The sequence below is a fragment of the Notolepis coatsorum genome, assembly GCF_963971535.1.
Source record: "Notolepis coatsorum genome assembly, chromosome: 1".
Lineage (NCBI taxonomy): Eukaryota > Metazoa > Chordata > Actinopteri > Aulopiformes > Paralepididae > Notolepis > Notolepis coatsorum.
In genome coordinates, this window is record NC_140165.1 from 121,747,897 (window position 1) to 121,772,365 (window position 24,469).

Consider the following 24,469-nt stretch of genomic DNA (forward strand, 5'->3'; position numbering starts at 1 on the left):
ACGCACGCCTGTCAGCTCCAGGGAGAGCGCGCACACTGAACGCGCACAGGTGTGACGGACGGTGACGCGCACTGGTGTGACGCGCACAGGTGTGTACCAAGCTGCCTCCAAGCTGAGTGCGCACGCAGTTCAGCCGACAGCAGGTCACCGTCTCAGTCGTCGAATTAACAACAGGTGAGTTTTGGTCGCAGTAATATTTATATATATATATATTTGTAATGTCAGAGAAGACATTATTAATTAAGCACTTTTTCTTTGCCTTTCTTTGAGGTCTCAGAACAAAAAATGAAAATAAATTGTATTAGTGATTTTACTCGTTGTAATTGCCGTATTTCTCGTCACTGATTTTGCAAGGTGTATTTAAAACATCTTTGAAATGAGCACACAATAATAAGGGATATGTTTAGAATGACAGTGCTCTGTGGTTTGGTCTTTGAATTGCAGTGTATATAAAAATAAAATAAATCCAGTAAAATAAACGTATCAAGCCGACATTGTCCGTGTTTTAAGTGTTTAAAACAGTGTCCACCCTCCTCGGCAGCCCAGGGGGTTAAAACAGTAGCTGGTCCGCAGCTCATTGTGTGAAATGGCCACAACAAGTTTGACCAACAATGTCAATGATGTTGTCCCAGTTTGTTTTCACACCAACCAGGACATTATTTTGTCCCACCGGTATTTGAGCTGTCGGGTTTTGTATATTTGCAGTTATAAAGATAAACAGTGCCTGAATTAAAAGGGGTAACTTAATTATTTGAGCATAGCTTTTAGGCAAGAGTTATACATCATTCCCAGGGTGAAAATCACATTGATTTCTTTCATTATTATTATTATTACTATTATTATTTCTTTCACATCAAATGTTGGCGCTTTGGGACTTTTTATCCAATTTTCCTGTCTCTTTTTATATTGCACTTTGCCCTTGCTTTCTTATATGTATACTGTACTATATCTTTTCTTCTGTAATGTTAGTGTATTTTATTGCATTGTAGGCTGTGTGTTTTTATCATGTGAAGCACTTTGGTTTGGCTGCTAGTCATTTGTAAACGTGCTATATAAATAAAACTGACTTGACTTGACTTTTTGGCAGAACAGGAGTGGAGAGCTGCACTGTATCGGTCGACGCCAGCATGCCTCACAAATCCAACCCCCCTGCTTACCAGTGAGTAAACTAGTGAACTATCATCCTTTATCATTTTAGCTATACTCTTCTAATCCCCAGCCAAATTAATCTATTTTTCATTTGGTAAATGCTTTAATTCAAAGAACCTTACCATATCATTAGTGTATATATTATCGTAAATGTGGGAACAATTCGAGATTTTGCACATTTTCTGGGATATAAGCACTTTTTCCCCTACAGGTTAGGTACATGTGAGGTTTTGGAGGCCAATAACCTGTTGGCTTCATTTAGTTTATGAACCTATAACCCTGACTCCTCACTGGAGATGTCATGCCTAACCCTAGCCTGACGTAGAGGTCACTTGAGGTCACTTGCTGAAATTCACTGCATGAAATGGAGACATTGAGTTTGTCAGTACGTCAAATGTATATACTCTCTTTTTTAGACTCTTTTTGTATCACAAACAGTACTGTATTTGTAAATCTGGTATGTCATAAATGTATAGATGTAGCAGTACTGTCCATCTGTGTGTCATATATGTTATGATGAATTGAAAATGGGGGACCCTGATGTAAACAAGACGAAAGTATTTCTCTGGTCTGCATCCCCTTAACAATTGTGTGTATTGAGCTGTACTGTACCCATTCTGCAATCTGTTAATAAAGTTTTCAATCAATCGGCTCTGAATGTAACCAGTATACTCTTAACATCTCCTCTCCTCCTCTCTCTCAGGCTTGGCAGCTCTTAACATCTCCTCTCCTCCTCTCTCTCAGGCTTGGCAGCTCTTAACATCTCCTCTCCTCTTCTCTCTCAGGCTTGGCAGCTCTTAACATCTCCTCTCCTCTTCTCTCTCAGGCTTGGCAGCTCTTAACATCTCCTCTCCTCCTCTCTCTCAGGCTTGGCAGCTCTTAACATCTCCTCTCCTTCTCTCTCTCAGGCTTGGCAGCTCTTAACATCTCCTCTCCTCCTCTCTCTCAGCCTTGGCAGCTCTTAACATCTCCTCTCCTCCTCTCTCTCTCAGGCTTGGCAGCTCTTAACATCTCCTCTCCTCCTCTCTCTCAGGCTTGGCAGCTCTTAACATCTCCTCTCCTTCTCTCTCTCTCAGCATTGGCAGCTCTTAACATCTCCTCTCCTTCTCTCTGCAGCCATGGCGACAGACACAGACACAGCGAGCACATCTCCAACCCGGTCTACTCCCACTACCCCGAGGGAGAGCTACTGCACTTCTACCGCTGGACCTCCCCTCCCGGCGTGATGAAGATCATGTCAATAATCATCATCGTCCTGTGCGTGGCCGTGTTCGCCTGCGTGGCGTCCACGCTGGCCTGGGACTACGACATGGGCATGATGGGTGGTGGTATGATGGGGATGGGGATGGGAATGGGTGGCGGCTCTTACGGTGGTTCGTATGGCGGCGGTAGTTCATATGGCAGCGGTGGTTCATACGGCGGCAGTTCATACGGCAGCGGCGGCTCGTACGGAGGAGGGGGATCGTACGGAGGGGGAGGACAGATGAATCCCAAAGCCGGGAAAGGTTTCATCATTGGCATCGCCGGCATCACCTTCATCGCGGTCCTCATCATCTTTGTCTTGGTTGTGTCACGGCAAAATGCTTCCCGTTCCGCCAAGTTCTTCCTGGCGGCCATTATCGTCTGTGCCCTCTTGGCGTTTCTGATGATCATCGGTACCATCGTCTACCTGGTGGCGGTGAACCCCATGGCCCAGTCCTCCGGATCCATGATGTACCAACAGATCCGCCAGATCTGTGCCCAGTACCAGAACCAGAACCAGGCCCAGACCTCGGGCCTCTTCATCAACCAGTACATGTACCACTACTGTGTGGTGGAGGCGCAGGAGGTCTGTACCACCGGGGGTCCTTATCGGGGTTACAAGGGGGTCTGTGGGGGTCTTTAGTACAAGTGTCTTATTCTAGGCTGTCGTATCTCCATTCCTCATAAACTCTCAAGTTCAAGTTTCAAGTTTCTTTATTAGTTGTTGTCATACAGAAATACAGAATACTTTTGCATGAAATGCTTCTTTGTTTTGCTCCTGAGTGTGTGCTAGATCAAATAAAAATAGTATAAAATAAGTATAAAATAGAAAGTCAAGTACGTAAACAAGTGTAAACAAAGCAAAAATGTTAAAATATACAGTATATGTACAGTATATACACTCCGCTAAGCACTCTTTTCATCTTTGACTGTAGGCATTTTTCAATGGAATTGCGTCGTTAGGGGAACCATTTTGGTACAGGTTTATTTAACCCTTTCACTACCACACTACAGAAGGTTAACCTTTCACTATCACACTACAGACGGTTAACCTTTTACTACCACACTAGACGGTTAACCCTTTCACTACCACACTACAGAAGGTTAACCTTTCACTACCACACTAGACGGTTAACCTTTCACTACCACACTAGACGGTTAACCCTTTCACTACCACACTACAGAAGGTTAACCTTTCACTACCACACTAGACGGTTAACCCTTTCACTACCACACTACAGAAGGTTAACCTTTCACTACCACACTACAGACTGTTAACCTTTCACTATCACACTACAGACGGTTAACCCTTTCACTACCACACTACAGAAGGTTAACCCTTTCACTACCACACTACAGACGGTTAACCCTTTCACTACCACACTACAGAAGGTTAACCTTTCACTACCACTCTACAGACGGTTAACCTTTCACTACCACACTACAGAAGGTTAACCCTTCACTGCCACACTACAGAAGGTTAACCTTTCACTACCACACTACAGAAGGTTAACCTTTCACTGCCACACTACAGAAGGTTAACCCTTTCGCTGCGACAATACAGACGGTTAACCTTTCACTACCACACTACAGACGGTTAACCTTTCACTACCACACTACAGAAGGTTAACCTTTCACTACCACACTACAGAAGGTTAACCTTTCACTACCACACTACAGAAGGTTAACCTTTCACTACCACACTACAGAAGGTTAACCTTTCACTGCCACACTACAGAAGGTTAACCGTTCACTACCATATTACAGAAGGTTAACCCTTTCACTACCACACTACAGAAGGTTAACCTTTCACTACCACACTACAGAAGGTTAACCTTTCACTACCACACTACAGAAGGTTAACCTTTCACTACCATATTACAGAAGGTTAACCCTTTCACTACCACACTACAGAAGGTTAACCTTTCACTACCACACTACAGAAGGTTAACCTTTCACTACCACAATACAGAAGGTTAACCTTTCACTACCACACTACAGAAGGTTAACCTTTCACTACCACACTACAGAAGGTTAACCCTTTCACTACCACACTACAGACGGTTAACCCTTTCACTACCACACTACAGAAGTTTAACCCTTTCACTACCACACTACAGACGGTTAACCTTTCACTACCACACTACAGAAGGTTAACCCTTTCACTACCACACTACAGAAGGTTAACCTTTCACTACCACACTACAGAAGGTTAACCTTTCACTACCACACTACAGAAGGTTAACCCTTTCACTACCACACTACAGACGGTTAACCCTTTCACTACCACACTACAGAAGGTTAACCCTTTCACTACCACACTACAGACGGTTAACCTTTCACTACCACACTACAGAAGGTTAACCCTTTCACTACCACACTACAGAAGGTTAACCTTTTCACTACCACACTACAGACGGTTAACCTTTCACTACCACACTACAGAAGGTTAACCCTTTCACTACCACACTACAGAAGGTTAACCTTTTCACTACCACACTACAGAAGGTTAACCCTTCACTGCCACACTACAGAAGGTTAACCCTTCACTGCCACACTACAGAAGGTTAACCTTTCACTGCCACACTACAGAAGGTTAACCCTTTCGCCGCGACAATACAGACGGTTAACCCTTCACTATCACACTACAGAAGGTTAACCCTTTCACTACCACGTCTGTAGTGTGGTAGTGAAAGTGTTAACCTTCTGTATTGTCGCGGCGAAAGGGTTAACCCTTTGGCAGTGAGGCAGTGAAAGGGTTAAAGTCAGCTCTTGTATTCGCAAACACTGCGACGGGAAATAAACCTGGACCAATTTAGAATGTTTAGCGTTTTGTGGCGGGTCTGTAACCGTACGTATCGGGGGGTGTTGGATCGAAGCGCTCCTGACGTCCGGCTGTGTGTCCCCTCTCTCTCTCTCGTCTCCTCCCAGGCTATAGCCATCGTCCTGGGCTTCGTGGTGTGCGTGGCCCTCATCATCCTGGCCGTGTTCGCTGGCAGGACCCGCAACCTGATCAGGCGCTGGGGCAAAGACCGCATCCTCTGGGAAGATGTCAAGCTCATGAACAACGGTCTGGCCAACACTACCGGAGAATGGGTGAGTGTGCAAACTGTGCGTGCGTGTATGTCTGTATGTGTGTGTGTGTGTATATATATATGTGTGTATGTCTGTGTGTATGTGTGTATATATATTTAGGCTGAGACGATATGCCAAAAAAATCGGCTCAATTATCGATAAATATCGATATTTTTATTAGTATATTAAAAAAAAAAAATTTTATTTTGCAGAAATTTTTTGTTGTTGCCGCCATCTTTAGTGTTACAGATTTCCCCGTTCAAAACGACCACAGTGATCCTTCTCATGTTACAGTCTGGTCTCTGGATGTGATGGAGGAGTGCGCTGCATATTGAACGCACAGTGCAGAGTTGCAATTCAACTGAATTTACATGAAATGGGGATGTTTTAACTAAAACATGCCACAAGACCTAGTCTTTTAGTATAGTATAAAGTATTTAAATTTACACATGCAAAAAACGTTCACAGTTATCGATAAATCGATAAGTGGTCTCAGCCTTAATATATATATATATATATATATATATATATATATATATATATATATAGTTTGTGTCTGTGCTCTTGTTTTTCTACCGTTGTGGGGGCCAAATGTCCCTACATGTGATGAAAACAAGATTTTTGCGGACATTGGCCAGACCCCACAAGGCAAAGGAGCTATTTTTTAGGTTAGGTTAATGTTAGGGTTAATGTTAGGGTTGGGTTAAGGGTGAGGGTTAGGCATCTAGTCGTTATGATTAAGGTTAGGGTAAGGAGTTGGGGAATGAATGCAAATGCAAGTCTATGGAATTTACCGTGTGTGTGTGTGTGTGTGCGTGTGTGTGTGTGTGGGGGGGGGGGGGGGGGGAGGAGAGAGAGGGAAAGAAACCACTTGAGTGCATTTTGTGCAAGTGTACTAAAGGGTTATTTACTGTAATTATACTTGCATTATTTACAGTACACTGTGTGAATAGAGCTCTGAATCCGGTCTGCACGCTGCTCTAGTGTATATATTCAAACGAGACCCAGTCACCTTGCTGTAGTGAGTAAAGGCAGGGTGACAGTGTGTGTCTTTGTGAGGGCGGGCAGCGGGGGAAGGGACTCCAGTTTCTGGGTGTGGCCTCCTAAGGCACTCTCGTTTGTTGTCTTACCCCCGTCGTGCCGAGCAGCTTCTAAATAGAACGACGGCCTTGGATAAGAAGATGTTGACAGAATACTAGGTTTTACTATCACTCCTCAAACATGATATCCTCGGCTAAGACATTCGTAGGAAGCTAATTATCCTTAGACGTACAGTACTACCCTCTTTATGATGTACGCCACGTGGACAGTGGCGGGAAAGAAACTCTGTCGACTACTACTTTAAAACTGAATCGAACCATAAACAAGGTGGCCTGTTGGATCCTAATGTGAAAACCTGTGATTTCATATGTCTGCACTTTATGTGCTCATTTTATGCCTCACTTTATTTTCCTGTTGTGAAGCACTTTGAGCTGCACTTTCTGTATGAAAGGTGCTATACAAATAAAGTTTATTATTATTATTTCCTCCATCTGGGTTCTGAAAACGAGTGTTGTTTCTATTCAAATTGCTAGAACCTTCCCACCTGTGCGTTCATCGTGCGCTGATGTTTTGTTGGCTGTGATTGGCTGAAAGCTTTCCATCTGTGACATGGTATCATCTGTGGTGTTCTGGCATGTGATTGGCTGAAAGCTCTGACAGTGATAGTATCTGTGGAAGTTCAGGCATGCATGGCGAAGTAGCTGAACCGGTCTGTCCCAGACCAGTGTTTACCTCATGCAGATGGCCAGTCACTGCACCCGTCGGTCCCAGACCAGTGTTGACCTCATGCAGATGACCGGTCACTGCACCCGTCGGTCCCAGACCAGTGTTGATCTCATGCAGATGGCCAGTCACTGCACCCGTCGGTCCCAGACCAGTGTTGACCTCATGCAGATGACCGGTCACTGCACCCGTCGGTCCCAGACCAGTGTTGACCTCATGCAGATGACCGGTCACTGCACCCGTCGGTCCCAGACCAGTGCTTACCTCATGCAGATGACCGGTCACTGCAGTCTTAATTAGGTCAAGTATCTCCTAAGTGAACCAGTAAGGGACCCTCTGAATTGGAAGCTATTTGAAAATTGGTTTGTGTTACTTCGGTGTTAATTTACGGCTCGGCAACAACTTGTGTCGTATTGTAGTTATTAACTTTTTCATGAATTGTGATACACGATTTTCTTTCCCTAAATCAATGCTAAAAAGTTTGTCCAAAGTGATTCCTGTAATATTTGCGAATGTCAGCTGAAATTCACAGTTTCAGTTTATTGTATCACACTTCCCATTACTATACAGTCCAAAATGGATGACCTAACATGATATTTTCCATAACCCAACAGGTATCGACCTGACGAGACTCTGGTCCTTCAACGCGTGCAATAGACTTTTTTTTGGTGGGGGGGGGGGGGGGGGGGTTTAACATCAACTCAAGAGACACTAACAAGCTGGCTAGTGGGAGTCTAGCCCACCTGCCACACCACAAATCGCCTCGGCCAGTCCTTCATGTCGGTAGCCATCAGGCTACTAACCCTAAACATTGGCAAGGACTGCTGCCAACATCTAGAGAACTAACGTCTGGAGTACTTGAGAACTGTTAGACCTATTTAACTCTTAACTACTGAAACCTGCACGGACTCTGGTGCAGTGTGTTATCATTATCGATAGAGTATACATATGTACAGTGTGTTATCATTATCGATCAAGTATACATATGTACAGTGTGTTATCATTATCGATAGAGTATACATATGTCTCACCTGTCCGACTGACGAGACCTTCACCTTTTTTATCTTACATTTTGTTTTGGTTTTTAATGTTTTTATTATTCATATTTTATCTTGTTTTTATTATTCATATTTTATCTTGTTATCTATCTGATATTTCTATTCTCTATTGTATTGTCATTTCTATTACCCTGCCTGTACCCCCCCCCCCCTGTGCTGCTATGATACCTGAATTTCCCCAAGGGGATCAATAAAGGAAAATCTTATCCTATATCATGTGTTCTCGATATCGTGATTTCTCTTTTCTGATATCACCCAGCCCTAGTGTCGGTTCAGAGCTCCCCCATTGGTGTCCTCTTAAAAGTGAGTCCTATAGACTGTTTCAAAGTGACAACAATAACTTTCTAAAAGGAGGTTATTTCCTGTCGCAGCGCAATAGTTGACAGGAAATACACTTGGGTCCAAGCTGACAGGAAATACACTTGGGTCCAAGCTGACAGGAAATACACTTAGGTCCAAGCTGACAGGAAATACACTTAGGTCCAAGCTGACAGGAAATACACTTGGGTCCAAGCTGACAGGAAATACACTTGGGTCCAAGCTGTTCACTGGCGACAGAATTCCGGTGCAACCGTCTCTACTAACCGTTAGCAACTGGTTTATGAAAGTTCTCAAACTTAGGAGCCATACTCCCTTCTGGAGTGAGTGGATGTACGGTCGGTCATATTGTAGGTGATATCGGAGCCCCTCCTGGGCTTGGGGACGTCACAAAGCCGCCGTCTGTAGAGAATCGCTCTGGTTGACTGTGTATGTTGTTAACGGTGGATTTCTGCAATAAAAGATCGTTTGGGGAAATCTTGTGTGGAAAAACCTCAACCCTTCTTTTTCTTCACCTTCTACCTCCCGTAAACATTTGAGCAATTTCTCGAAAAACAAGTTGATGTAGGTGACCCACCAAAGATGGCGCCCGGCATACATGACGCCGTATAGCAAAATGTCTTCACTCCCCACCCGCTACGCTAAGCCCTATAGCTTTCTGTCCTGGCCACCGTCTGTAACCACCGACCCCTCCCCTTTATCACCATGTGCAGGTGAACAATGTGTCTGGTGAGCCGGAGGCCATGCTGCACGACTATAACGACCAGGTGGGGGGATCCAGGGACCAGCTGGCCTACAACAAGCCCCTCTACCTGCCTGGGTGAGCCGCGAGCAACAGCGTTTTCAACCACAACTACACAGGAAGTTGGATTATCCCTTACCAAAAAAAGGATCATGATATTTCCGGTCTGTTTTTTTTAGCCTCTGCCATTGTGGTAGTGACCAGGAAATGATGCCAATACCATCCGTATCATGGTTTAAATGGTATAATACCAAGTAGAAGCGGTAGCATGGTGATACTTGACTTTTACCATGGTATAACGTGGTAAATTATTTAAACGGTGGATGGTAAAAACTTAAATTGCCATCAAACTACAATGACTTTCTTTGGTTTATCGATGGCTCTGGCCGTAAAGTCTCTTGAGTGAACTTGGCATGATGTTGGGATAAAGAAAGCCTTAACTGGCAGAACAATCTATTGGTAGGTAATACCTTCACTGACTAGGTAGGCAAAGTAGGTGGTGTTGTGTTTTGTAAAGGCCTTATTTGGTGGATAATAGATTCTAGGTCATCTCACCCGCATAGTGTCACCTACTAGAGGAGGCTAAAGTATTTCCTAAACGGAATGTGTTTTGCAAAGCATTCCAATGGCTTGGGAGGGGCGATAGAGGCAAACAAAAAATAAATATATAGATGTGTGTGTATGTGTATATATATATATATATATATATATATATATATACACTGTATATATGTGTGTGTATGCAACATGCTATGGTAGAATGAAATTTAGGTTAAATCTAGTGGTGATTTCTGGATTTAGCACATTTATCTTCAGTGTCAATCCAGGCAGACAAACAAAATCAAGTCCTTGCATAATAATTTGATAAAGTAACACTTGTCTTGTCGTGGCACCGTGTAAGTGATTATTTAGCAATCCCTGTAGCATATCTGCGCCAAAAAAATACATTTTAGACACTTTAGCAGAAGTTGTGTCTGCGGAATCTCGGGAATGCATTTGAGTCATCGGATCGAAACTCTGTGTGTGGTGCAAGTCATGTTGACATGTTTTTAGAGGCTGAAACGGCTCATATTGTAAACCGTCAGTGACTGCAACACCATTTTCTATCCAACCTAAATTAAAAGTAGTCGGCCTGTTGAATTAAGATGAGATGTTTCTTTATTAGTCCCCCTGCAATGCCGGTGTCATAGCAGCACGGGGGAGGGGAGGTACAGGCAGGGTAATAGAAATAACAAAATAATATAGAATAGAAATATCAGAAGAAAAGAACACGTTAAACTATTAATCAAATATAAATAAAGGTGAGGGTCTAATCAGCTGGGCAGGTGAGGCGTATGTATACTGTCGATAATAATAACAAGTAATTTATTTATAAAGCACATTTAAAAACTCAAGTGCTGTGTACAGTCAAAAGCATAAAAAGTCATAATACAAAAAGGCACAGCAGGACAAGACGGTACAATAAGACAACAGTAAGCCAACACATGGATAGAGTAGCACAAAGTACAATATAGCACATGGGACAATAGCAGAACACTAGACGTGGGGTTATTTACTAAAGTACAATGAAGCAACCTACAGGATAATGGAGCACAGAGTGGCACAGGGGACAGTAGAACACAAGCACAGGTACAAGAGGGAAGGGGCAGGATCAATTGCATGAGTGTGTGAGTTAGCGTGTGGGAAAATCGGGGTTTATTGAAGACTAGGGAGTAAAAGTGTGTTTTTAGTCGGACTTAAATGTCTCCAGCGAATCGATATCGTATCGTGATGGATACTGGTTGTAACTGAGGGGTACAATTCCCTGACTGTATGGTTAGATATGATACTTACTACCACTACCTCTTGTACTTTAGACTCTGGCCACCCAGTACTAGGTATGAATATGTTGAACACTCCCACCTGATAAACGGATCCAACACAAATGTACCAAATCGAAAGTTTGAGTTTTAATACATAGCAAAAGGTATGTACAACGATCACTTAATTACATTTATGATTTGAAATAGTATGCACTTTTATGGCAAATGAGTATTCGTAGGTAGATCAATATCGAATGTCCAATCTCTGATTGCGCAGGAAGCAAATATACAACCTGGAATATTTAGGGAACAATAGCGATGATACTTGAATGATTATATAGCTGGATACACTAGGGGAAGGTTCCGACTGCTTGTAGGACAGCTGGAGGGGGGGGGGTAGAGTCTGGCTGGATCCCGTCTGGCCGAGGGTATCTTGGGAGAGTCCACAGTTGTGCGACACGGTGCCCAACGATCCTCGATACACAGATGAATGCAGTTGGACCCTCTGTGGCCGGCGTCCTCCGGTCCACGACGGAGAGACGTGAGGCGACCTCACTGTGCAGAGCGCCGTCTCACCTGTCATCCTCTCCGGGGGGGGGTATTTCCAACACACCGCAGTGTTGGCCTTTATCCATAGAATAATCAAAGTACTCAAAGCATAATCCAAGCCGGGGAAGGCTAGCCGTCGTCGGTAGAATAATCCAATATACAGGTCCACTCGCTCTTTGGCCTGGAGCTCCTCGGGTGCAGCTTCACGTGGGGTCAACCACCCTGGATAAGCGTCCAGCTGATGCCCGAAACGATGGGGGTGCTGATTACTATAGAACTCTTACCGCACGAGGCACTATATATGAATAGACTATTATTAGCTTAATAGAATACGTCCAACTCGACGATATAGTGCCAAATATGACTATTCAAATATTAATATACACGATGTCTCAATGCCGATACTGGGCCGAATTGGCCTTACTGCCCACACGTGGTTCGCGGGGAGGCTTTTGCGTCTGTCACTCTGTTGGAGGATAAGGAACTGGACTAAAAGAAAGTTCTACTTTAATAGCGCAGTATATATACGCACTATGAATAAATAGTACCATTAGTGGTGCGGTAGACATATTCCTACGCGGAACTAGGACTTGTCCATACATGTTGAGCGGTACGATTGAACTTGGTCTGAGGGGTATGGCGACCTGGCACCAAGGTCTCGTCCAATGGTAGAATGGAGACTATTATGGGATGTTCAGTAGACTAGAAGGGATATTCAATGCATATTGTACAAGGAATATACAGGGGATATCAGGGGATATCAGGGGATATACAAATACAATTAAATATATATATATAAATAAATATATATATTCGGTTTAATCTGATCCTTCAGAACACTGGTGATTCCCACCCCTACGGGCTGCGTGTTGCTTTCTAACAGCGGAGGAGTGCAAGAATGTGACAATTTGACCATGTGACCGCGGCAACGCGGGAGAGCGGCAGTGCGGAAATAGGCTGTCTATTGCCATTCTCTAAGACAAACGCTAACCTTAACCAGCTCCTTAACAGCGCCTAAACTTAACCGTTCTAACCTTAACCAACTCCGAAACAATGCCTAACCTTAACCTTAACCTTAACCATGCCTAACCTTAACCTTAACCATAGAAAGAATATTGCCATTCTCTAAGACAAACTCTAACCTTAACCAGCTCCTTAACAGCGCCTAAACGTAACCGTTCTAACCTTAACCAACTCCGAAACAATGCCTAACCTTAACCTTAACCTTAACCATGCCTTACCTTAACCGGCGAAATAATACACGTAAAAAAAAAGAAATTGATGGGATTCGAACTTGTCAACAACGGACCGCAGGACCGCTGCGCTGCCAGGTGAGCTGAGCTTCGAATGAAAATCATGGCGGATTAGGACTACATAATGCCGCAAGCTCTGCCGCTCCGCTCCGCGGCATTGCTCCGCTCTGCGGTTGCCGCGCCTGCCGCGGGGCGTGTCGCAGCCAATCAGGGAAAACGCGGAAGCAACGGCAGCACTGCTCCGCTGTTAATAAGCAATAGGCGCCCTGGGGCTCATCTGGTCAAACCTGTTGAAAAACGAGTTCAACTCGCCAGCCATGCCTTGACCCCCCCCCCCCCCCCCACACACACACACACACACACACACACACACTCCCCTCTGGGGCTGTTGGCCTGTAGACCATCCAGTCTGTTCTTCTAGCTGTCCTTGGCTGCTCTAAGTTACTTTTTGAGATCCTTTTGGACAGTACTCTGCCACAAAAGCCCTTTTTTTCTCCACATATATATTATATATATAATTTTTTTAAATATAAAATCACAACAATTTAGAAGCTTCAATCACAGATATTGACAACAGACAAACAAGAAGTCTCTCATGATGGGTATGAATGGCTGCTTGGTTGGAGCACTGTCATAGAAACTCTTGCTGTGTATTGGATCAGGGAAACAGTGCGGTTTCACTCGGTATGTGCTGCTCGTCTGAAGGACAAAGATTTGCACTGGTTATCTTTAATTATAAACCGCTAGGGAGGGTGAAATAATCTAAGCCGGGGCCGGACTTCTGTGTCTCGTCTTCTCACCTATATTGAATATATTTTATATAATAATAATAATAATATAATATAATATAATATAATATGCATGCTGTGTATACTAGCTTCTGCTTACAACCAGATGTACCTTCAAGTTCAGAGATCAATAAAGACTCACTCAGGGCCAGCTTACACCCTAAAAGTATAGTGTGGGGTATTTTAATAGCTCAATATTTTATTCAGTGATTCAGTGAGCAAACATATAGACAATAGAATGTCTCCCCAGCAAGGTAGGTCCATGTATCCGTCGGTGTGGTCTTCGTCAACCAAGACTTTGTTCATTTATAATTTTCTATGCCGTTTTTTCCATCCAAATTACTTATTTCCTGAGAAATGATAAGCATATCTTCTGGTACGCACTAGTTCTAAAGAGGTTTTTCTGCTTAATTGCACGTGTGGGAAACGCAATTGTACAGATTTGTCCATTTTTAAATCAACTAATTGATTAGTCAACAAAGTCTTATTATTTGACTAGTTAACCCTTTCACTGCAACAATACACAGCAGGTTAACCCTTCCACTGCCACACGACATCAGGTTAACCCTTTCACTGCCACACGACAGAAGGTTAACCGTCGGTAGTGTGATAGTAAAGGGTTAACCTTCTGTCGTGTGGCAGTGAAAGGGTCAAGCGGCGCTCCCCAGCAGTGACGGGGTTGATGACGATGTGTGTTGCGTCTGCAGAGACTCCGACATGACCAGCTCTCTGGGGGGACTGAAGGGCAAGCTGAGGGACCTCGACGCAGAGTCTGGAGACGAGCTGGACGAGGTGGACTTCAACACGTGAGTGGATGATCGGGGAAGGGGCGGGAGATTCAGGGCTGGGCGATAAAACGATAACGATAATTATCGCGATATTGTTTGTTTAACATTTATTTACCCAGGGTAGGTTCGCTGAGCACAGATGCTCTTTTTCAGCTACGCCCTGCTTCACATTCACACAGTTCCATTCACACCTGGGAGCTGCCCAGTTACAACCACAGCCTGACACCTGGGAGCTGCCCAGTACAACCACAGTCTGACACCTGGGAGCTGCCCAGTACAACCACAGTCTGACACCTGGGAGCTGCCCAGTACAACCACAGTCTGACACCTGGGAGCTGCCCAGTACAACCACAGTCTGACACCTGGGAGCTGCCCAGTACAACCACAGTCTGACACCTGGGAGCTGCCCAGTACAACCACAGTCTGACACCTGGGAGCTGCCCAGTTACAACCACAGTCTGACACCTGGGAGCTGCCCAGTACAACCACAGTCTGACACCTGGGAGCTGCCCAGTACAACCACAGTCTGACACCTGGGAGCTGCCCAGTACAACCACAGTCTGACACCTGGGAGCTGCCCAGTTACAACCACAGTCTGACACCTGGGAGCTGCCCAGTTACAACCACAGTCTGACACCTGGGAGCTGCCCAGTACAACCACAGTCTGACACCATTAGCCACTGAGCAACTCTACTGGAGCAATAATCGATAATAAAAATAATATAGATTAAAACAAATTAAATTTATTTGTATTGTGAGCTGCAACAGGGCAGCTTTAAAACCAGAGACGGTGGACAGACCTGTCTTTCTTGCCCGCAACTTAAAGTAATGGCTTTGCTTGTCCAAATGACAATACTGACCAAATTGAGATTTATTTTTCTCTTGTCCATTTATTTTGTTTGCTTTCTAATTTAAAATACAGTTTGAAACTGTCTGTACACAGTAGGCTATGTGTGCTAGCAGAGCTAGACTCCAGTCACGAGTCACGGTGCACATGTGCGGTGGTTTGTCCACCAAAAAAGATAGAAAAGAAACTAGCAGAGCCAGAACTGTTCAACTCCCCTGGAGCCACAGCCAGCAGAGAAGCCTGTTTACTTTCGCTTTCAAACCAGCTGCAGCCTGAGAACTGGAGTGTGAGGGGATGTAACACTAAAGATGGCGGCAACGACAAAGAATTGCTGCAAAATAAACATACATTTGTTGTTTAAATAATAATTAAAAAAAAATATATATATATTTTTTTTAATACTAATAAAAATATAGATAATTATCGAACGATATGAAAAATGTTATCGTGATATATCGTGATAACATTTTTGGCCATATCGCCCAGCCCTATAGGAGATTGCAGACGAGTGGATGTGAAAGAGAGATGATGGAATCTCCTTATCAGGGCCGTCACTTTCTTTCTCCAAATATCGAACCTGGCAAACTGTTAACTGTTCCAACTGTAATGATGTGACAGAATTAAAAAGGACCAGGTGCTGCCTGCCTGTCTCTCTGTCTCTCCTGTCTGTCTGTCTGCCTGTCTCTCTGTCTCTCTGTCTGTCTGCCCGTCAGTCTCTCTGTCTCTCTGTCTGTCTGCCCGTCAGTCTCTCTGTCTCTCTGTCTCTCTGTCTGTCTGCCCGTCAGTCTCTCTGTCTCTCTGTCTCTCTGTCTCTCTGTCTCTCTGTCTGTCTGCCTGCCTGTCTCTCTGTCTCTCTGTCTGTCTGCCCGTCAGTCTCTCTGTCTCTCTGTCTCTCTGTCTGTCTGCCCGTCAGTCTCTCTGTCTCTCTGTCTCTCTGTCTGTCTGCCCGTCAGTCTCTCTGTCTCTCTGTCTCTCTGTCTGTCTGCCTGCCTGTCTCTCTGTCTCTCTGTCTGTCTGCCCGTCAGTCTCTCTGTCTCTCTGTCTCTCTGTCTGTCTGCCCGTCAGTCTCTCTGTCTCTCTGTCTCTCTGTCTGTCTGCCCGTCAGTCTCTCTGTCTCTCTGTCTGTCTGCCCGTCAGTCTCTCTGTCTCTCTGTCTGTCTGCCTGTCTGTCTCTCTGTCTCTCTGTCTGTCTGCCCGTCAGTCTCTCTGTCTCTCTGTCTCTCTGTCTGTCTGCCTGTCTGTCTCTCTGTCTCTCTGTCTCTCTGTCTGTCTGCCCGTCAGTCTCTCTGTCTCTCTGTCTGTCTGCCCGTCAGTCTCTCTGTCTCTCTGTCTCTCTGTCTGTCTGCCTGTCTGTCTCTCTGTCTCTCTGTCTGTCTGCCCGTCAGTCTCTCTGTCTCTCTGTCTGTCTGCCTGTCTGTCTCTCTGTCTCTCCTGTCTGTCTGCCCGTCAGTCTCTCTGTCTCTCTGTCTGTCTGCCTGTCTGTCTCTCCTGTCTGTCTGCCTGTCTCTCCTGTCTGCCTGCCTGTCTCTCTGTCTCTCCTGTCTGCCTGCCTGTCTCTCTGTCTCTCTGTCTGTCTGCCTGTCTCTCTGTCTGTCTGCCTGTCTCTCTGTCTCTCCTGTCTGTCTGTCTCTGTCTGTCTGTCTCTCTGTCTGCCTGCCTGTCTCTCTGTCTCTCCTGTCTGTCTCTCTGTCTCTCCTGTCTGTCTCTCTGTCTCTCCTGTCTGTCTGCCTGTCTCTCCTGTCTGTCTGCCTGTCTCTCCTGTCTGTCTGCCTGTCTCTCCTGTCTGTCTGTCTGTCTCTCCTGTCTGTCTGCCTGTCTCTCCTGTCTGTCTGCCTGTCTCTCCTGTCTGTCTGCCTGTCTCTCCTGTCTGTCTGCCTGTCTCTCCTGTCTGCCTGCCTGTCTCTCTGTCTCTCCTGTCTCTCTGTCTGTCTGCCTGTCTCTCTGTCTCTCCTTTCTGTCTGCCTGCTGCCTGCCTGTCTCTTTGTCTCTCCTGTCTGTCTGTCTGCCTGTCTCTCTCTCTGTCTCTCCTGTCTGTCTGCCTGCTGCCTGTCTGTCTCTCTGTCTCTCCTTTCTGTCTGTCTCTCCTTTCTGTCTGTCTGTCTGTCTGTCTGTCTGCCTGCCTGTCTGTCTGCCTGCCTGTCTGTCTGTCTGTCTGTCTGTCTCTCTGTCTCTCCTTTCTGTCTGTCTGTCTGTCTGTCTGTCTGTCTGTCTGTCTGTCTGTCTCTCCTTTCTGTCTGTCTGTCTGCCTGCCTGTCTGTCTCTCTGTCTCTCCTTTCTGTCTGCCTGTCTGTCTCTCTGTCTCTCCTTTCTGTCTGTCTGTCTGTCTGCCTGTCTCTCTGTCTCTCCTTTCTGTCTGTCTGCTGCCTGTCTGTCTCTTTGTCTCTCCTGTCTGTCTGTCTGTCTCTCCTGTCTGTCTGTCTGTCTCTCTGTCTCTCCTGTCTGTCTGTCTGGCTGCCTGTCTCTCCTGCCTGTCTCTCTGTCTCTCTGTCTCTCCTGTCTGGCTGCTTGTCTGTCTGTCTCTCCTGTCTGTCTGCCTGTATGTCTGTCTGTCTGTCTGTCTCTCTGTCTCTCTGTCTCTCCTGTCTGTCTGTCTGTCTGTCTGTCTGTCTGTCTGTCTGTCTGTCTGTCTGTCTGTCTGTCTCTCCTGTCTGTCTGGCTGCCTGTCTCTCTGTCTCTCTGTCTGTCTGCCCGTCAGTCTCTCTGTCTCTCTGTCTCTCTGTCTCTCTGTCTGTCTGCCCGTCAGTCTCTCTGTCTCTCTGTCTCTCTGTCTCTCTGTCTGTCTGCCTGCCTGTCTCTCTGTCTCTCTGTCTGTCTGCCCGTCAGTCTCTCTGTCTCTCTGTCTCTCTGTCTGTCTGCCCGTCAGTCTCTCTGTCTCTCTGTCTCTCTGTCTCTCTGTCTGTCTGCCCGTCAGTCTCTCTGTCTCTCTCTCTCTGTCTCTCTGTCTGTCTGCCTGCCTGTCTCTCTGTCTCTCTGTCTGTCTGCCCGTCAGTCTCTCTGTCTCTCTGTCTCTCTGTCTGTCTGCCCGTCAGTCTCTCTGTCTCTCTGTCTCTCTGTCTGTCTGCCCGTCAGTCTCTCTGTCTCTCTGTCTGTCTGCCCGTCAGTCTCTCTGTCTCTCTGTCTGTCTGCCTGTCTGTCTCTCTGTCTCTCTGTCTGTCTGCCCGTCAGTCTCTCTGTCTCTCTGTCTGTCTGCCTGTCTGTCTCTCTGTCTCTCTGTCTGTCTGCCCGTCAGTCTGTCTGTCTGCCCGTCAGTCTCTCTGTCTCTCTGTCTCTCTGTCTGTCTGCCTGTCTGTCTCTCTGTCTCTCTGTCTGTCTGCCCGTCAGTCTCTCTGTCTCTCTCTCTGTCTGTCTGCCTGTCTGTCTCTCTGTCTCTCCTGTCTGTCTGCCCGTCAGTCTCTCTGTCTCTCTGTCTGTCTGCCTGTCTGTCTCTCCTGTCTGTCTGCCTGTCTCTCCTGTCTGCCTGCCTGTCTCTCTGTCTCTCCTGTCTGCCTGCCTGTCTCTCTGTCTCTCTGTCTGTCTGCCTGTCTCTCTGTCTCTCCTGTCTGTCTGTCTCTGTCTGTCTGTCTCTCTGTCTGCCTGCCTGTCTCTCTGTCTCTCCTGTCTGTCTCTCTGTCTCTCCTGTCTGTCTGCCTGTCTCTCCTGTCTGTCTGCCTGTCTCTCCTGTCTGTCTGCCTGTCTCTCCTGTCTGTCTGTCTGTCTCTCCTGTCTGTCTGCCTGTCTCTCCTGTCTGTCTGCCTGTCTCTCCTGTCTGTCTGCCTGTCTCTCCTGTCTGTCTGCCTGTCTCTCCTGTCTGCCTGCCTGTCTCTCTGTCTCTCCTGTCTCTCTGTCTGTCTGCCTGTCTCTCTGTCTCTCCTTTCTGTCTGCCTGCTGCCTGCCTGTCTCTTTGTCTCTCCTGTCTGTCTGTCTGCCTGTCTCTCTCTCTGTCTCTCCTGTCTGTCTGCCTGCTGCCTGTCTGTCTCTCTGTCTCTCCTTTCTGTCTGTCTCTCTTTTCTGTCTGTCTGTCTGTCTGTCTGTCTGTCTGTCTGTCTGTCTGTCTGTCTGTCTGTCTGTCTCTCCTTTCTGTCTGTCTGTCTGTCTGTCTGTCTGTCTGTCTGTCTGTCTGTCTGTCTGTCTGTCTCTCCTTTCTGTCTGTCTGTCTGCCTGCCTGTCTGTCTCTCTGTCTCTCCTTTCTGTCTGCCTGTCTGTCTCTCTGTCTCTCCTTTCTGTCTGTCTGTCTGTCTGCCTGTCTCTCTGTCTCTCCTTTCTGTCTGTCTGCTGCCTGTCTGTCTCTTTGTCTCTCCTGTCTGTCTGTCTGTCTGTCTGTCTCTCCTGTCTGTCTGTCTGTCTCTCTGTCTCTCCTGTCTGTCTGTCTGGCTGCCTGTCTCTCCTGCCTGTCTCTCTGTCTCTCTGTCTCTCCTGTCTGGCTGCTTGTCTGTCTGTCTCTCCTGTCTGTCTGCCTGTATGTCTGTCTGTCTGTCTCTCTGTCTCTCTGTCTCTCCTGTCTGTCTGTCTGTCTGTCTGTCTGTCTGTCTGTCTGTCTGTCTGTCTGTCTGTCTGTCTCTCCTGTCTGTCTGGCTGCCTGTCTCTCTGTCTCTCTGTCTCTCCTGTCTGTCTGTCTGTCTGCCTGTCTCTCTGTCTCTCCTGTCTGTCTGCCTGTCTCTCTGTCTGTCTGGCTGCCTGTCTCTCTGTCTCTCTGTCTCTCTGTCTCTCTGTCTCTCCTGTCTGGCTGCCTGTCTGTCTGGCTGCCTGTCTCTCTGTCTCTGTCTCTCCTGTCTGTCTGTCTGTCTGCCTGTCTCTCTGTCTCTCCTGTCTGTCTGCCTGTCTCTCTGTCTCTCCTGTCTGTCTGTCTGTCTGTCTGGCTGCCTGTCTCTCTGTCGCTCTGTCTCTCTGTCTCTCTGTCTCTCCTGTCTGGCTGCCTGTCTGTCTGGCTGCCTGTCTTTCTGTCTCTCTGTCTCTCCTGTCTGTCTGTCTCTTTGTCTCTCTGTCTCTCCTGTCTGTCTGTCTGTCTGGTTGGTGGAGTGCTGACTGAGCGCAGCAGAGGTGGGAGCTGCACACTGGGGCTGCCTGAGTTCATCCAAACTGATCAAATCAGGGTTCGCACAAGGTCCTTGAAGTGCTTAAAGTGCTTGATTTTTTTACCAAAAAAAAAGCAGAGGCCTGGAATTCCTTGAAAACAGCAAATTTTTTTAAACAAGGTGCTTAAAAAGTCCTTAAAATTCAAATCAACCATTCGCATTGAGAGTTTTGTTCATCCATGATAAAATTGTTCAGAATCAAGAAATATAATTTTTTTAATTTAATGTAACTAATAGGAGGGTAATCGTCGCACGACAAGCTTTTCTAATTTCAGCTCGGTATCTGAATTGACTTCATCCTCCGTTCTTCCAGTGAGTTTCCTCCCATCGTGGACGAGCAGGAGCGCCAGGACTACAAGAAGGAGTTTGACCGGGACCACCAGGACTACAAGGCCCTGCAGGCAGAGCTGGACGACATCAACCAGGGCCTGGCCGACCTGGACAAGCAGCTGGACCGACACCCGGAGGGCAGCCCCCAGTTCCTGGTGGGTTTTAGTGTTCAACTTTACAGTCCGAGTACAAGTACGGAGACCACGACGTGCCACTTGGCATCCAACAGGAAATTCAAAATAGTGCCCTAAATGGATGTATATGCATTTACATATTGAAATAATATGAAGTATAGGAATGAATAAATATCATACTGTATAGTGTGTTATGTCCGTGTGTGTGTGTGCGCGTTTGCGTGCATTTGTGTTGGTGGGTGAATGCGATCAAGCATGTGTATATTAGACGTTATATTTAATGTTAGGAATTTATTTAGTATTTATTTCCCACTTTATTTTTTTTACAAAGTAAAAAGTTTGTGCACATTGATCGACATCACTGCACATGTGCCAATGTTAGCCAAACGGCAAATTCTCCACCATAGTCCCTGGGCCAGGTGTTGAAATGGCCAGTGATTTAGCCATTTAGAGAGCGCTCGATCACCATATAACACATTAAGAATGTATTTCTTGCCATATCCCTCTGAGACGCACCATCATGTAGGCATTTCTCCAGAGGGGTTAGGGGTCAGAGGTTAGGGGTCAGCCATTTGTGGTGCCTCTGGAAGAGATGGGGCTTCAGTGTCTTGCTCAACGGTACTTTGACACATTGGCTGTTGCAGGGATCGAACCTATGACCTTCCCGTTACGGTTTGGTCACTCTTTGACCATCGGGCCACCCCTGGCACCCACCTATGTGGTTTTTCTTAGATGATAGAATTCAAGTCATTCACATCATATTGTTTTTATTTGGTGTCATTGGCGTTGAAGACATTGACCTTTTCTCTTGGTCTTCTGTAAACCCCAGGATGCCATGGATGAATACACCAGACTGAAGAACATTAAAAAGGTAAAAGAACGTTCTTAATGGAGCACACAAGTTACAAATGCACAGTGGATCCAAACACCTTGTCTATGGGAAAATGTATGTGATTCACCTCCTTTTTTTTGCCTTCTGCTGCTTAGAAATACTACCTTGCTCGCTTGGTCAAAGTTCAAATTTAGTTCAACTTTGACCTGCGAAGTCTCTCGACACACCTATCCTCAACCAATGTGGGAGCAGCTGAGAGGATTTTGGCTGATGAGCAGTGATTGATTGGACTCCCGGCAGCATTATATCCAGTTCAGCCCAACATGCAAGACTACCTGGCTGGCACGGCCAAATACTAGTGTAATAATACTGTGTATTTATATTTCTACGTGGCTATTTTCTTTTCCTTTTTTTTTTTATAAACCCAGTATCATGCTGCGGTCACAATAGGTTTATTCCCAAGTTGTGCCAACAATGGGCTGGACTGAACATGATACTAGGGGTTCATTCAGTCACATTCACTGCCGAAGTCCCCTCTGCTGCTCCCATATGGGTCGGGCATAGGTGTGTTGTGCCATTTCACAATGTTGAAGTTGAAGTAATTTGGAAACATTTTGGCTAAAGGGGGGTTCATTCAATCATTCACATGCACTGCCCGCCAGCCGAGGTCCTCTCAGCCATGCCCACATTGGTTGGTGTTTTCTGTGATTTCACTCATTTTGAACTTTTGACCAAATGAGTGAGGCTTATTTCTTAGCAAAGGAGGATGAATAGTGACGCCGTGTGCACCAATGTGTCTTCGTCTCTCGTTCGCCATCTTTCAAAAACCACACGACTGCCTTTTTCACCTTCCGTTGCGAAATCCTGCCTCATTCACTTGGTCAAAGTTCAAATTGGTGAATTCACACGAAACACCAACCAATGTGGGCACAGCGGAGAGGATTGTGTGCTGATGAGCAGTGAATGATTGAACACCAAGCAGAATCATCATATCCTGTACAGCTCACTGTTGCATCATCGGCATCGACACGTGAGGAAACTCGGCGTGTCTGACCATGCCATGATGCCACCGTTTGGTGTTGGTATGAAAGCTGGTGAATGTGGACAACAAACCTGCCAAATACTAAGGCTGAGACGATATGCCATTTGGAAGAATCGATAAATCGGGACAAAATTATCGTTAATTTTTTAAACAACAAATTTATGTTTATTTTGCAGCAATTCTTTGTCCTTGCTGCCATCTTTAGTGACCACAGTGATCCTTCTCATGTTACAGTCTGGTCTCTGGATGTGATGGAGGAGTGCGCTGCATATTGAATTTACAGTGCAGAGTTGCAATTCAACTGAATACATGAAATGGGGATGTTTTAACTAAAACATGCCACAAGACCTAGTATTTTAGTATAGTATAAAGTATATAAAAAATATATATATATATTTTACACATGCATTTTTTTTTTTAGATTTTACGCAGTTATCGATAATTATCTATAAATCGATAAGTGGTCTCAGCCTTACCAAATACACAACAAAAACATTCCCTGTGAGCTCCTGGAGTTACACACCTGCATAACGTATTAGTCCTCCGACTACCAGGTGAAGATATGTGAATAAAATATGACCGTTTGTGTCTCTCCTCTCATTAGTCCTCCGACTACCTGGTGAAGAAGAAGAGGTGCAAGTACTTCAAGTCCAAACTGTCGCACATCAAGAGGAAGGTCAGCGAGTACGACCGTCGGCCGTGAACCCTGACCTTTGACCCCCCCCCCACATGCAGGCGTGTTGATCAGTGGGATGATCGGAGCCTGTGGCCTAATATGACGGCTTTATCCATACAGTCTGGCCCGTTCTGTGGTTTCCTCCAGGAAGGAAGGGATGAAGGAAGTGTGCGTGCATTTTGTATTAACCTCCCGTTGGTCAGTCCGTCAACCCTCAGAGAGTCCAGGTGAAACCTTTTTTGAGGATGAAATGAGGCACGTGAATTGTATTTATTTCCTTTTTCTCCTTAAGATTTTTTTCTTTTTTTTAATGTTGACTCCTGTGTCCTAAGCTGTTCTTGTGAAGTTTTACTTATGTTTTTATGGTTTATACTTTTTTTTTCTTTTTAATATAAATAGTATGTCTTGAACAATGAAGGTCGAGTACAAATGTAATGTGTTGTTTTAGCAGCACACCCCCTAGGTAGGGACTTCATCGTGGTGCATTTGACCTGTGTAGCTATTGCTATTTTAATTGTTTTCTTTAATCAAATTTAGCTATTTTAATTGTTCATAAAAAGTCAGTGTTTGTGATTAATTCACTGCATAAAACACAGCTTATTTTTTCACCGTCTCTATGACCATATGTCTCTTAATTGTCTCTTAATTCACTGCATCTCATTCACTGCATACTCTAGGACACTAGACTTGCAACCATTCACAAATACCGTCTTTTGATGAATTTCAGATTGTTACCCAAAGAGGTTATTACCCCTCTGTTTATAAGCCTAAGAACAATTCTGCATTGCCTTTTAATATACTACCAAGTTTTATTCCACAGGATTTATGTGTATTTGATTTATTTTAAGTTTTTGATGGAACTGGTTTATGTGAGATTATTTGTTTGTTTTAGTTTTATAAGAATAGTATATCCACTGCTGTTTAGCTCTGCAGAAAGCAAGTACCAAGGTCAAAAATCTAAATGTGTTACTTTTTGTTGTGTAAATATGGAATTAAAGTGATTTAATAAAGTATTTTTGTCATCGGTCA

General features: G+C 45.4%; 1 protein-coding gene across 2 annotated transcripts; it reads left to right on the plus strand.

The window, feature by feature from the left end:
• The first annotated feature begins 65 nt into the window (after window positions 1-65).
• oclnb (occludin b) lies at window positions 66-24,469 on the plus strand. Of its 2 annotated transcripts, none has more exons than XM_084322000.1 (9): window positions 66-174; window positions 1,088-1,159; window positions 2,266-2,977; window positions 5,323-5,487; window positions 9,320-9,426; window positions 14,448-14,546; window positions 20,740-20,911; window positions 21,720-21,761; window positions 23,369-24,469. In XM_084322000.1, exons 2-9 carry the CDS (start codon window positions 1,128-1,130, stop codon window positions 23,465-23,467), a joined length of 1,428 nt encoding a protein of 475 aa, XP_084178126.1. In that variant the 5' UTR covers window positions 66-174; window positions 1,088-1,127; the 3' UTR covers window positions 23,468-24,469. The 2 variants fall into 2 exon arrangements, with proteins under 2 accessions (XP_084178126.1, XP_084178127.1); XM_084322001.1 differs by having other exon boundaries at window positions 130-174; window positions 1,093-1,159.

Excerpts from the sequence above, each read along its gene's own strand:
- oclnb (XM_084322000.1), top strand. The coding sequence starts at position 1,128 with ATGCCTCACAAATCCAACCCCCCTGCTTACCA. Across the intron at positions 5,488-9,319 it reads CCAACACTACCGGAGAATGG|GTGAACAATGTGTCTGGTGA; the intron begins GTGAGTGTGCAA and ends CACCATGTGCAG. Across the intron at positions 14,547-20,739 it reads GACGAGGTGGACTTCAACAC|TGAGTTTCCTCCCATCGTGG; the intron begins GTGAGTGGATGA and ends CCGTTCTTCCAG.